This window comes from Salvelinus alpinus, chromosome 25 (assembly GCF_045679555.1).
Source record: "Salvelinus alpinus chromosome 25, SLU_Salpinus.1, whole genome shotgun sequence".
NCBI classification, from domain to species: domain Eukaryota; kingdom Metazoa; phylum Chordata; class Actinopteri; order Salmoniformes; family Salmonidae; genus Salvelinus; species Salvelinus alpinus.
In genome coordinates this window covers 35318168-35330872 of record NC_092110.1, presented here as the reverse complement: position 1 = coordinate 35330872, position 12705 = coordinate 35318168, and the positions used below count along the sequence as shown (strand labels likewise).

Genomic DNA, 12705 nt, shown 5'->3' with positions numbered 1-12705 from the left:
GTCATTGAGCTATATACTGTAGGTCACAGTTGTCGTGGAGCTGTATACTGGCGGGCACAGTTATACTGTATGTGTCTTTGCTGCTGTTGTCTGGAATAAACAGGGAATTAGTGTCATCCACACACACACACACACACACACACACACACACACACACACACACACACACACACACACACACACACACACACACACACACACACACACACACACACACACACACACACACACACACACACACACACACACACACACACACACACACACACACCCCACATCAATGTCCTTACTATTTGCTTTGACCAATAAGCTGTTTGGATTAAAGAGCAGGACAACCGTTTTGCCTCGTTCTTATTGTTTTCATCTTTCTCCTTTTCCATCCCCAGGCCTCCAGCATCACAAGAAAGGGAAGGAGCTGTACTGGTTTTAACGACCCTCCTCCGTCGCCATCGACCAGCCATTACCAGATCCAATTTGGACCTCTGGAACTCTACCATTGACGCGCCCCTTCCTCCCCCTCCTCCCGTCCCCTCGTCCCTCTTTATCCCTCACCCACTACCTCCTCGTCTCCCCTCGCCTCCCCCCAGGCCCACAGTGCCAGGCGAGAGGCTCCAGGTCGGCGTGTTTGCACCGTGGAGATAAGGACTCATAGGCTGGACTCGTGGAGAGCAGAGCAGAGAAAGAGAGAGACAGAGAGAAAAGGGGTACAGCTTTGGTGACCTGTGTTCTGTGGCGTCTGGCCTCTCCTCTCCTATCAGCTGTGTGGCTGCGGTAGCATAGAGACCGTTGGAGGCCACTGGCATGGTGCTGGCAACAGTGACCTGGTTTTGACAGAAAGGCAGAGGGGGTAGAGACTTCTTTTGGACACGGGGGAAGAGCAAATAAAGATGGATGATATCTGGTAGCCCGCTGTTACACTACACCCCCCTACTGCAGATTATCTTCTCTGTGTTGACACTGTATTCGTCGTCGTCCATATTATCTGGGTAATTATCTGCATGTTAACAAATGGACATGCGCCCATCGGACTGGCTGTGTATGGATTTGGATTGTGACTGTAATCATAATGCTGTTAGGTTTTTAATGTGCATTTCTGAAATGTAATCTTCATTTGGCCAGCGCTCAGGAAATACTTTAGTTATGCTTTCTTAAAAGATGGTTGAGGTACGGATGAGGAATGATTGAAGAATGGTTGAGGTACGGATGAGGAATGTTTGAAGAATGGTTGAGGTACGGATGAGGAATGATTGAAGAATGGTTGAGGTACGGATGAGGAATGATTGAAGAATGGTTGAGGTACGGATGAGGAATGATTGAAGAATGGTTGAGGTACGGATGAGGAATGATTGAAGAATGGTTGAGGGAGGCGACCATAAAGGTGTTTGATAGTATTGGTTTATATATGAACTCATATTTTAGTTAGAGGAAGGGAAACACGACGTTAATTCAACAACATCAATCAGCCCAGCATATCAAACTGCTGATCAAGTATTTCATCATTTTAATGTGTTCCATTGATGTTACTGTCGTTTGTAAATACATGCCATTTTTTGTCGTTTTAAAAGTCGAATCTTAGTGTGTCCTTTCTCTTGCTTTTGTCAAGAAATAATATAATTATCAATAAATATTTTTATGGTAAATTCAGACTTTCTTTCACTATCTGTCTGGATTTCTTTGAGTGATTCACTTATTTATTATTGATCATTAAATGGACCAATTATTTCATTATTATATGGACCAGTCAGCATAAAGTAAAAAGTATGAACCCAGAGGCAAAACTGATAGCAATGATATCATCAGCACGTCTGGTTGTAATGATATCATCAGGACGTCTGGTTGTTAACTAACTGGTTGTAATGATATCATCAGGACGTCTGGTTGTAATGATATCATCAGGACGTCTGGTTGTAATGATATCATCAGGACGTCTGGTTGTAATGATATCATCAGGACGTCTGGTTGTAATGATATCATCAGGACGTCTGGTTGTAATGATATCATCAGCACGTCTGGTTGTAATGATATCATCAGGACGTCTGGTTGTTAACTAACTGGTTGTAATGATATCATCAGGATGTCTGGTTGTTAACTAACTGGTTGCAATGATATCATCAGGACGTCTGGTTGTAATGATATCATCAGGACGTCTGGTTGTAATGATATCATCTGGACGTCTGGTTGTTAACTAACTGGTTGTAATGATATCATCAGGACGTCTGGTTGTTAACTAACTGGTTGTAATGATATCATCAGGACGTCTGGTTGTAATGATATCATCAGGACGTCTGGTTGTAATGATATCATCAGCACGTCTGGTTGTAATGATATCATCAGGACGTCTGGTTGTTAACTAACTGGTTGTAATGATATCATCAGGACGTCTGGTTGTTAACTAACTGGTTGTAATGATATCATCAGGACGTCTGGTTGTAATGATATCATCAGGACGTCTGGTTGTAATGATATCATCAGGACGTCTGGTTGTAATGATATCATCAGGACGTCTGGTTGTAATGATATCATCAGGACGTCTGGTTGTAATGATATCATCAGCACGTCTGGTTGTAATGATATCATCAGGACGTCTGGTTGTTAACTAACTGGTTGTAATGATATCATCAGGACGTCTGGTTGTTAACTAACTGGTTGTAATGATATCATCAGGACGTCTGGTTGTAATGATATCATCAGGACGTCTGGTTGTAATGATATCATCAGGACGTCTGGTTGTAATGATATCATCAGGACGTCTGGTTGTAATGATATCATCAGGACGTCTGGTTGTTAACTAACTGGTTGTAATGATATCATCAGGACGTCTGGTTGTAATGATATCATCAGGACGTCTGGTTGTAATGATATCATCAGGACGTCTGGTTGTTGACTAACTGGTTGTAATGATATCATCAGGACGTCTGGTTGTAATGATATCATCAGGATGTCTGGTTGTAATGATATCATCAGGACGTCTGGTTGTAATGATATCATCAGGACGTCTGGTTGTTGACTAACTGGTTGTAATGATATCATCAGGACGTCTGGTTGTAATGATATCATCAGGACGTCTGGTTGTAATGATATCATCAGGACGTCTGGTTGTTAACTAACTGGTTGTAATGATATCATCAGGACATCTGGTTGTTGACTAACTGGTTGTAATGATATCATCAGGACGTCTGGTTGTAATGATATCATCAGGATGTCTGGTTGTAAAAGGAAATAGTTGCTGTCCAAAATATGGCGTCTTTCCTATCATGTGTTGACGTTGTCATGAGTATGTATACAACTGTCTTTACCTAAGATCAAATTACAACCAGACAATTACGGAATAGTCACATTACATGTCCAATTTTGCCTGCTGGGAAAGCTGGTGATAAACAAATGCCTGAAGGTATATGTGACACTTGAAATGATCATGTTTGAGTTGTCATTGTAAACAACATAGTTTTGTGGGGCATAAATGAAGTGAAACAGAATTCAGTTCCAAATTCTCAAGGTTGGTGTTCTTTTCCAGCCTCAATCCAAAGACCTTTCATTCCATTCCGTTCCACCCCCATTTGACACTTTGTCACCTATAAAGTGGGAACGAGCGGTGAATTTCAGTTATGTGTAATCAAAGATGCCTCCAACGCTCCCAGTTAGGTTCCCTGTTAAGTCTCCACGTTGAGCTAAGTTTTGCTGCTCTGTTGATATTTGTGGTACACTATCATCAGTGTCCACTGCCGTAGAGGATGTTTTCAATGTAATTGGTCATGGCGTGGGAAACTTAGAATGCACATTTGTTTTTCGATGTGCTGAAGCAGAGGTGTCAATGTGAACCACTTACTTGCAGCAAGTAGCTATGGACAGTGCTGCCCTCTGGTGGAGAGTTCTCCTTAGTACTCCAGATAAGCAAAATGCCATCCGCCAGCACCGAGAGTAAAGTACCTGAGTGAGCATAACTGCTATAGGTCATGTTCATTTATATCCACATGGGAACTGAAATAGAGAATAATTTGAGTTAAGAATGCTCATTAGGTATATTCCTGCATCAACATTTATTGACCGGGATCATGAATGACACCAGTGGGAACAAAAAAAGTATTTGTTACATAATAATGATAATATGCCATTTAGCAGACGCTTTTATCAAAAAGCAACCTACAGCCATGCATTTTTCATACGGGTGGCCCCAGCGGGAATGAAATCTACGACCCACGGCGTTGTAAGTGCTGTGCTCTACCGACTGAGCCGCATAGGACCATTCACAGTGATCATACCGTGAGTTTTTCTACATCATCAGAGGCCCTAAAGGTTGTTATTGTAAATGTTTTCTCATTGTATGGCTGGTTAGATAAAGGCAAAATAATAAATAAGTAAATAAATGCTAGACCACGAATATGCCATGTAACATGATAATCCCCAACATCATGTACAGTAACAGAAACCCAAACTGACCCAGAGTCAGTTACCAGAATGACACGTTGTCCACCTGACAGCAGGTCATCTGAGTTACTGTAATAGAATCCCAAACTGACCCAGAGTCAGTTACCAGAATGACACGTTGTCCACCTGACAGCAGGTCATCTGAGTTACTGTAATAGAAACCCAAACTGACCCAGAGTCAGCTACCAGAATGACACGTTGTCCACCTGACAGCAGGTCATCTGAGTTACTGTAATAGAAACCAAAACTGACCCAGATTTAGTTACCAGGCGAAGTGAGGCGAAGGATCATGGGATGGAGTCACATGTCTTGTAAAAAAAAATTTTTGTTGAAATTCTTACTTTCACATTTATTATGCTTATTTATTACAATTAATTAATTGAGGCCTGTTTGACACAATTGTTTTAAAGTCCTATTTAATATGACGGATGTGTTGGTGATAACATTGTTCAATGTGGTTTTATGGCAGCCTAACTTTCAGCTGATTTGACCTTATTGGTTAAATTGATTTCAAAATTGCTGGTATGTTAGCAGATCAGTTTCTTTGTTCCTTTACCTTGTTATAGACTACCAGGTTATTGGTCTTGAATTGCAGCCAGGTGACATTTCTTGGACAACAACCAAGTTTTAATGTCAGAGAATGGCTGTGCATTTGCTGGCCTAAAGTGTCTGTCACATTGGCTGCGTTTATACAGGCAGCCCAATTCTGATCTTTGCCCAATTATTGGTCTTTTGACAAATCACATATTTTGCCAGTAAAAAGACAAAAGATCATAATTGGGCTGCATGTGTAAACACAGCCAAAATGTCACACAGTACTATAATAACGATATGAACACATGCAACACTTCCATGGAACCACTGGCCCATCGATGAACATTTGACATAGTCTGACATGTGACAATATCAACATGATCTCACAAACACGAGTCAAAATTAGACGTTTGGCCAACTGCCACCTACACACCTCGTGAAAAAACACCATCAACATTGATCTATGAACTCTCCTTCCTTTCTAGTTAGTTATATGTTCTTTCTGGCAAATCAAGTAGACTTGTCACCTGACTCCAGCTGTAAATGCATTATAGGTCGTTAACTTTATGCATCCACACTTTAACTCACATAGCACCATACCAGGTGTTCAGTGGTTAATCCACATGTGAAATCATGTGATTTTTCTGTTAGGGTCTGTGTGTGCGTGCGAGCTTGCAGGAGTGTTGTGGTTTTACTGTACAACTGTGGTGGTCTCACGGTCTCATTCAGAAAGTCACTTTCGGTGGTTAAGTGACAGCACACCTCCCCCACAAGCCCTGGCCTCATTTTGATAGCTACGGTATACATGAAATCCCAGATTGAAAATAAATGTTAGCTAAATTCATTCTAATACAGTATAACACATACATATAAATGTAGTCAAAATGCAATGAAGGGGTTTGATATTACTTTGATATTTTATGATATGAATGCATAAGATGCATACAAAGAATCTTTTACATACAGTTACTGCACTTATGAAAACAGACCAATTCATTTGATAAATGTCATGGCCTTTTCTTTTCCTGTATATCATTTATGTATTTTTCTATAAATACGTGGGATCCACACACCCAGCAAGTCTTCCCCTAATAGAAAAACTGAGTTAATACTAAGATTGGTGAGGTGACAAAACCATTGCACTCATTCTAAACAACATCTTCTCTCAGTAATGTAGCCAGTTCTAGATTAATGTTAATAGTGTATTGTACCAGTCTGTTTAGAATAGTCTGTTAACACTTTACTCCTTGTAATCCATGTCATTGTCAAACAGACTGGCCTTTTGGCAATCTTCAGATATGAACAATCTAACATGACACAGAGTACAAGCAGTGGAATGTTAGCTAAACAGATTGGTACCCAGGCTAGAGGAATGTTCGGTAAACAGACTGGTACCCGGGCTAGAGGAATGTTAGCTAAACATACTGGTACCCAGGCTAGAGGAATGTTAGCTAAACAGACTGGTACCCAGGCTAGAGGAATGTTAGCTAAACAGACTGGTACCCAGGATAGAGGAATGTTAGCTAAACAGACTGGTACCCAGGCTAGAGGAATGTTAGCTTAACAGACTGGTACCCAGGCTAGAGGAATGTTAGCTAAACAGACTGGTACCCAGGTTAGTCTCTGAAGACCGGTACCCAGGCTAGAGGAATGTTAGCTAAACAGACTGGTACCCAGGTTAGTCTCTGAAGACCGGTACCCAGGCTAGTAATTTCCTACACACCTGAAGGGTTTTCTGGCTGGAGTGTGACAGACTGCATGACCTGACAGCACCAACTCCTGTCTTCCCGTCACACAGTTCAAAGAAAAGCTTAATGGATTTCAAATCAATCAAATCAAATGTTATTTGTCACATGCTTTGTAAACAACGGATGTAGACTGACAGTGAAATTCTTAATGATGGGCCCTTCCCAACCATGCTGAGAGAAAAAAAGTATTAATATAATAATGTTAAAATAATAACACAAGGAATAAATACACAACGAGTAAAGATAACGTGGCTATACACAGTACCGAGTCGAGGTAACTGATGTAGATATGTAGATATATGTACATATTTACATACCTTACCTTCCTGCCAAAATAGAACATAGATACTGAACACTTTTTGTATACAGTGTTCTTATAGCTCTGAGAAAGATAAACTACCTAGACATGTGACCAGAAGAAGGCTGACTTCGAGGTTTTACTGAGTTCATTGCCATTCCTATCAGAACGTTTGGCTTACCTTTTCATTTGTCTTTTTACTGTATTTTATTGTCTGGGGCTTTTGTTTTGACAGGAAAGTCTTGTGACTTGGAGAAACGCCCATGTCCACTGCCCTCATGAGGACTATTGTCCTACAGTGACCATGCTGAAATTCACCATTGGAAAAGTTCTGTCAGATTTAGTGACATTTAATCATTGTAAATATGTCACCTAAGCTGACATATTAGGTGTCACTGAAGCTAACATATTAGGTACTGTTGAATACTTGTTCCTGACTGGCTTGAAGGGCATTCTAGACAGTACATTATTTCTCTATATAACGCACGATATATCAGCACGGTAGTAATCAATGGCTTTAGTTCATTCTTACATGTTCTATGTTTGAGGTGCTTTGAAAGTTGAATTGAAAACATTATTGGCATTGCTGAATACGATCGTGGAACACACCTTTCACGTCGTTCATTATTTTCCATAGAACGTATATACCCCTCGTTGACTTTCCCGTACGTGTCACTTTTGGTGGCATATTACTTATGTCACTAAAATAACTTATTAGCTATATGTCACATAGAATGGCTACGATTAAGGACAGGTAAAACGAGGGAGAGAGACTTAGGAGGGAAAGTTATGTGAAAAACATTGAGAGGGAAACTTTCCAAGCTGAACTTCTAACAGGAAGTTTGTGGGTAGACAGGATGTTCTGCACTGTTGTTGATGGAAATATACAAGAATAATCTATGTTTTTTGAACAGAGCAGGCACTCAATACCTATGGCTTGAATTCACACAAGATCAGAACAATAGCAGGTTGCTGCTGCAGGAAAGAGATCTCTACTCTTGATTAGTAATTCATCAAACACTGTCTTAACTAAGGTGTTGCTATTTCATACTGATGCCAAAACATGTATGTTTGGCCCCAAAAAAAAGTAAAAAGAAAACTGAAGGAGACACGAATAAGAGACATACAGTGCATTCAGAAAGTATTCAGACTCCTTGACTTTTTCCACATTTTGTTACGTTACAGCTTTATTATAAAATTGATTAAATTTAAAAAAAAGTCCTCATCAATCTACACACAATAGCCCAGAATGACAAAGTGAAAACAGATTTTTAGAAATGTTTGCAAATGTATTAAAATTAAGAAACAGAAATACCTTATTTACAAAAGTATTCAGGCCAAAAGGCAGCTAAAGGACTCTCAGACCATGCGAAACAAGATTCTCTGGTCTGATGAAACCAAGATTGAACTCTTTGGCCTGATTGCCAAGCATCACATCTGGAGGAAACCTCTGAAGGAAACCTGGCACCATCCCTAACATGAAGCGTGGTGGTGGCAGCATCATGCTGTGGGGATGTTTTTCAGCGGCAGGGACTGGGAGACTAGTCAGGATCAAGAAAAAGATGAACGAAGCAAAGTATAGAGAGATCCTTGATGAAAACCTGCTCCAGAGCGCTAAGGACTTCAGACTGGGGTGAAGGTTCACCTTCCAACAGGACAATGACCCTAAGCACACTGCCAAGACAACGCAGGATGTGCTTCAGGACAAGTCTTTGAATGTTCTTGAGTGGCCCAGCCAGAGCCCGGACTTGAACCCGATTGAACTTCTCTGGAGAGACCTGAAAATAGCTGGGCAGCAACGCTCCCCATCCAACGTCACAGAAGAGGATCTGCAGAGAAAAATGGGAGAAACTCCTCAAATACAGGTGTGCCAAGCTTGTAACGTCATACCCAAGAAGACTCGGGGCTGTAATCATTGCCAAAGGTACTTCAACACAGTACTGAGTAAATGGTCTGAATACTAATGTAAATGTGCTATTCCAGTTTTTTTTTTAAATATACATTTAAACATTTATACAGTCTGAAAACCTGTTTTTGCTTTGTCATTATGGGTTATTGTATGTAGATTATTGAGGGGAAAACGATCTAATCCATTTTAGAATAAAGTAAATTCTGTAAGGGTCTTTTTTGTTCCAATGTGTTCTCAGTGTGGGACATGAATTAGATACTGGAACAGCTGTGATGTTACGTGTGTGTGTGTGTTCCTCTTATGCCCTTTCAGCGTCACCTATTTAAGAGGAATTAGCATGACCATTACCACAGGACATCTGGACACCCCCGAAACAGTCCAATAGGAAGACATGGTAGTGGAGAGCACTGCACACACCACTACCATGTGACACCCAGTAATAGATGAGAAATGGGGAAATTAACATCTTCTGTAAATGACACGTCAGTCATTTCTTGCAAAGAAGTTGAAGCATCACCGTTGACGGAAATCCTGATTAGAAAATGAAACTCACCCAATTCAGGCCTACATGTACACTGGAAACAAAGTGATTCAGTCAATATTGTTTCCATGCTATTTCACTTATGTTATTATGCTACTGCACTGTAATCATGTTGCATCAAATAACTGTTGACATACAGCTTTCATCTCAATCGATCCCGGGTTTAATGTGAGTGTAGCGAAATGCTTGTGCTTCTAGTTCCCACAGTGCAGTAAAATCTAACAAGTAATCTAACAATTCCACAACAACTACCTAATACACTCAAATGTAAAGGGATGGAATAAGAATATGTACATATAAATATATGGATCAGTGATGACCGAGCTGCATAGGCAATAGATGGTATAACATTTTATTTTTAATTTTACTTTTATTTAACTAGGCAAGTCAGTTAAGAACAAATTATTATTTTCAATGATGGCCTAGGAACATTGGGATAACTGCCTTTTTCAGGGGCAGAACCATACAGTATATATGTACATATGAGATGAGTAATGTAAGATATGTAAACATTCTTAAAGTGACATTTATTAAAGTGGCCAATGATTTTGAGTCTATATGTTGGCAGCAGCGTCTCTGTGTTAGTGATTGCTGTTTAACAGTCTGATGGCCTTGAGATAGAAGCTGTTTAATAGTCTCTCGGTCCCAACTTTGATGCACCTGTACTGACCGTGCCTTCTGGATGATAGTGGGGTGAACAGGCAGTGGCTCAGGTGGTTGTTGTCCTTGATGATCTTTTTGGCCTTCCTGTGACATCGGGTGCTGTAGGTGTCCTGGAGGGCAGGTAGTTTGCCCGGTGATGCGTTGTGCAGACCGCACCACCTTCTGGAGAGCCTTGCGGTTGTGGGCGGTGTAGTTGCTGTACCAGGCGGTGATACAGCCCGACAGGATGCTCTCAATTGTGCACATTTTTTCAGCCTCCTGAGGTTGAAGAGGTGCTGTTGCGCCTTCTTCACCACGCTGTCTGTGTGGGTGGACCACTTCAGTTTGTCCGTGATGTGTACACAGAGGAACTTAAAACTTTCCACCTTCTCCACTACTGCCCCGTTGATGTGGATGGGGGGAGGTTCCTGAAGTCCACGATCATCTCCTTTGTTCTGCTGACGTTGAGTGAAAGGTTGTTTTCCTGACACCACACTCCGAGTGCCCTCACCGCCTCCCTGTAGGCTGTCTCGTTGTTGTTGGTGATCAAGCCCACTACTGTTGTGTCATCTGCAAACTTGATAATTGAGTTGGAGGCATGCATGGCCACGCAGTCATGGGTGAATAGGGAGTACAAGAGGGGGCTGAGCACACACCCTTGTGGGGTCCCAGTGTTGCGGATCAGCAAGGTGGAGATGTTGTTTCCTACCTTCACCACCTAGGGCGGCCCGTCAGAAAGTCCAGGACCCAGTTGCACAGGGCGGTGTTGAGACCCAGGGCCTCAAGCTTAATGATGAGCTTGGAGGGTACTATGGTGTTGAATGCTGAGCTGTAGTCAATGAACAGCATTCTTACATAGGTATTCCTCTTGTCCAGATGGGATAGGGCAGTGTACAGTGTGATGGCGATTGCATCGTCTGTGGATCTATTGGGGCGGTATGCAAATTGAAGTTGGTCTAGGGTGGCAGGTAAGGTGGCAGTGATATGATCCTTGACTAGTCTCTCAAAGCACTCCATGATGACAGAAGTGAGTGCTACGGGACGATAGTCATCTAGTTCAGTTATCTTTGACTTCTTGGGTACAGAGACAATGGTAGCCCTCTTGAAGCATGTGGGGACAGCAGACTGGGATAGGGATTGATTGAATATGTCCGTAAACACACCAGCCAGCTGGTCTGCGCATTCTCTGCGGATGCGGATAGTGATGCCGTCAGGGCCGGCAGCCCTGCGAGGGTTAACACGTCTAAATGTCTTACTCACGTTGGTGACGGAGAAGGAGAGGGGGAGTCTCTGCCTATGGGACGGTAGAAGCAAAATGGAGTCATGGTTGGATTTGCCGAAGGGAGGGCAGAGGAGGGCCTTGTATGCATTGCGGAAGTTAGAGCATCAGTGATCCAGTGTGTTGCCTGTACAATTCCTACAATCAATATGCTGGTAGAATTTAGTTAGCCTTGTTCTCAAATTTGCTTTGTTAAAATCCCCAGCTACAATAAATGCAGCCTCAGGATATATTGTTTCCAGTTTGCATAGAGTCCAGTGAAGTTCCTTGAGGGCTGTCGTGGTATTGGCGGTGACAATCACCGACGAGAATTCTCTTGGGAGATAAAATGGTCGGCATTTGATTGTGAGGAATTCTAGGTCAGGTGAACAAAAGGACTTGAGTTCCTGTATGTTGTTACGATTACACCATGTGTCGTTAATCATGAAGCATACATCCCCGCCCTTCTTCTTCCCAGAGAGATGTTTATTTCTCTCAGAACGACGCATGAAGAATCCCGGTGGCTGTACAGACTCCGACAACATATCCCGACCGATCCATGTTTCCGTGAAACAGAGAATGTTATCATCTCTGATGTCTCTCTGGAAAGCAACAATTGTCCTAATTTCGTCTACCTTGTTGTCTAGAGACTGGACATTGGCGAGTAATATACTCGGAAGCGGTGGGTGGTGTGCATGCCTTCGGAAGTCTGACCAGGAGGTTGCTCCGTCTACCTCTTCTGCGGCGACGTTGTTTTGGGTCGGTCGTGCGAACAAAGGATCCGATTCGGGAAAGTCGTATTCCTGGTCGTAATGTTGGTAAGTTGACATCGCTCTGATATCCAATAGTTCTTCCTGGCTGTATGTAATAACATGTCTTACTCTTTTGGTCCAGACAGGATCAGATACATGGGCTACACATACTGAGACAGAGAGAAGCTGTTTCTGTCTCTCGGGTGATATATCTGGTGAAATTCAGCCACTTGTGAATTGATGTAAAATTATGAAAACACAGAGAGTGACAAAAGATAAATTAGTATCATTATTTAAAAAATGTATTGGTCATTTATTTGCGGAAGCTTGTCATCCAAGAATACACGGCACTGGATTGGTTGATTGCAAATTCAATTTGTATGTATTTTTTGCTCTGTCACAAAATACTGTAAAGACAAATGTAACTTCTCTATCTACAATAAAGAAGATCTAAATGACATACTGTTCCCTAAAACAAAGGCATGTTTGTCATGCAACTGTTCTAGTGTGATTTCCCACACCCTGTTTTCTTCCAGTAAATTGACTGGTAAGCATTCTATGGTCTGTCTCGCCCCCGTGTCTTCCCCTGCTGAAGTTT

The 12705-nt window shown here is 41.8% G+C and overlaps 1 protein-coding gene across 1 annotated transcript in view; it reads left to right on the top strand.

Moving 5' to 3' along the window:
* LOC139553869 (transcription cofactor vestigial-like protein 2) overlaps positions 1-1646 on the top strand; it is a 12744-nt gene extending 11098 nt beyond the window's left edge. The window contains exon 4 of the mRNA XM_071366624.1: positions 387-1646. Within this exon, the coding sequence (XP_071222725.1) occupies positions 387-430 (44 nt within the window). The 3' untranslated portion in view covers positions 431-1646. The remainder of the gene's footprint in view (positions 1-386) is intronic.
* Positions 1647-12705: the final 11059 nt, after the last annotated feature.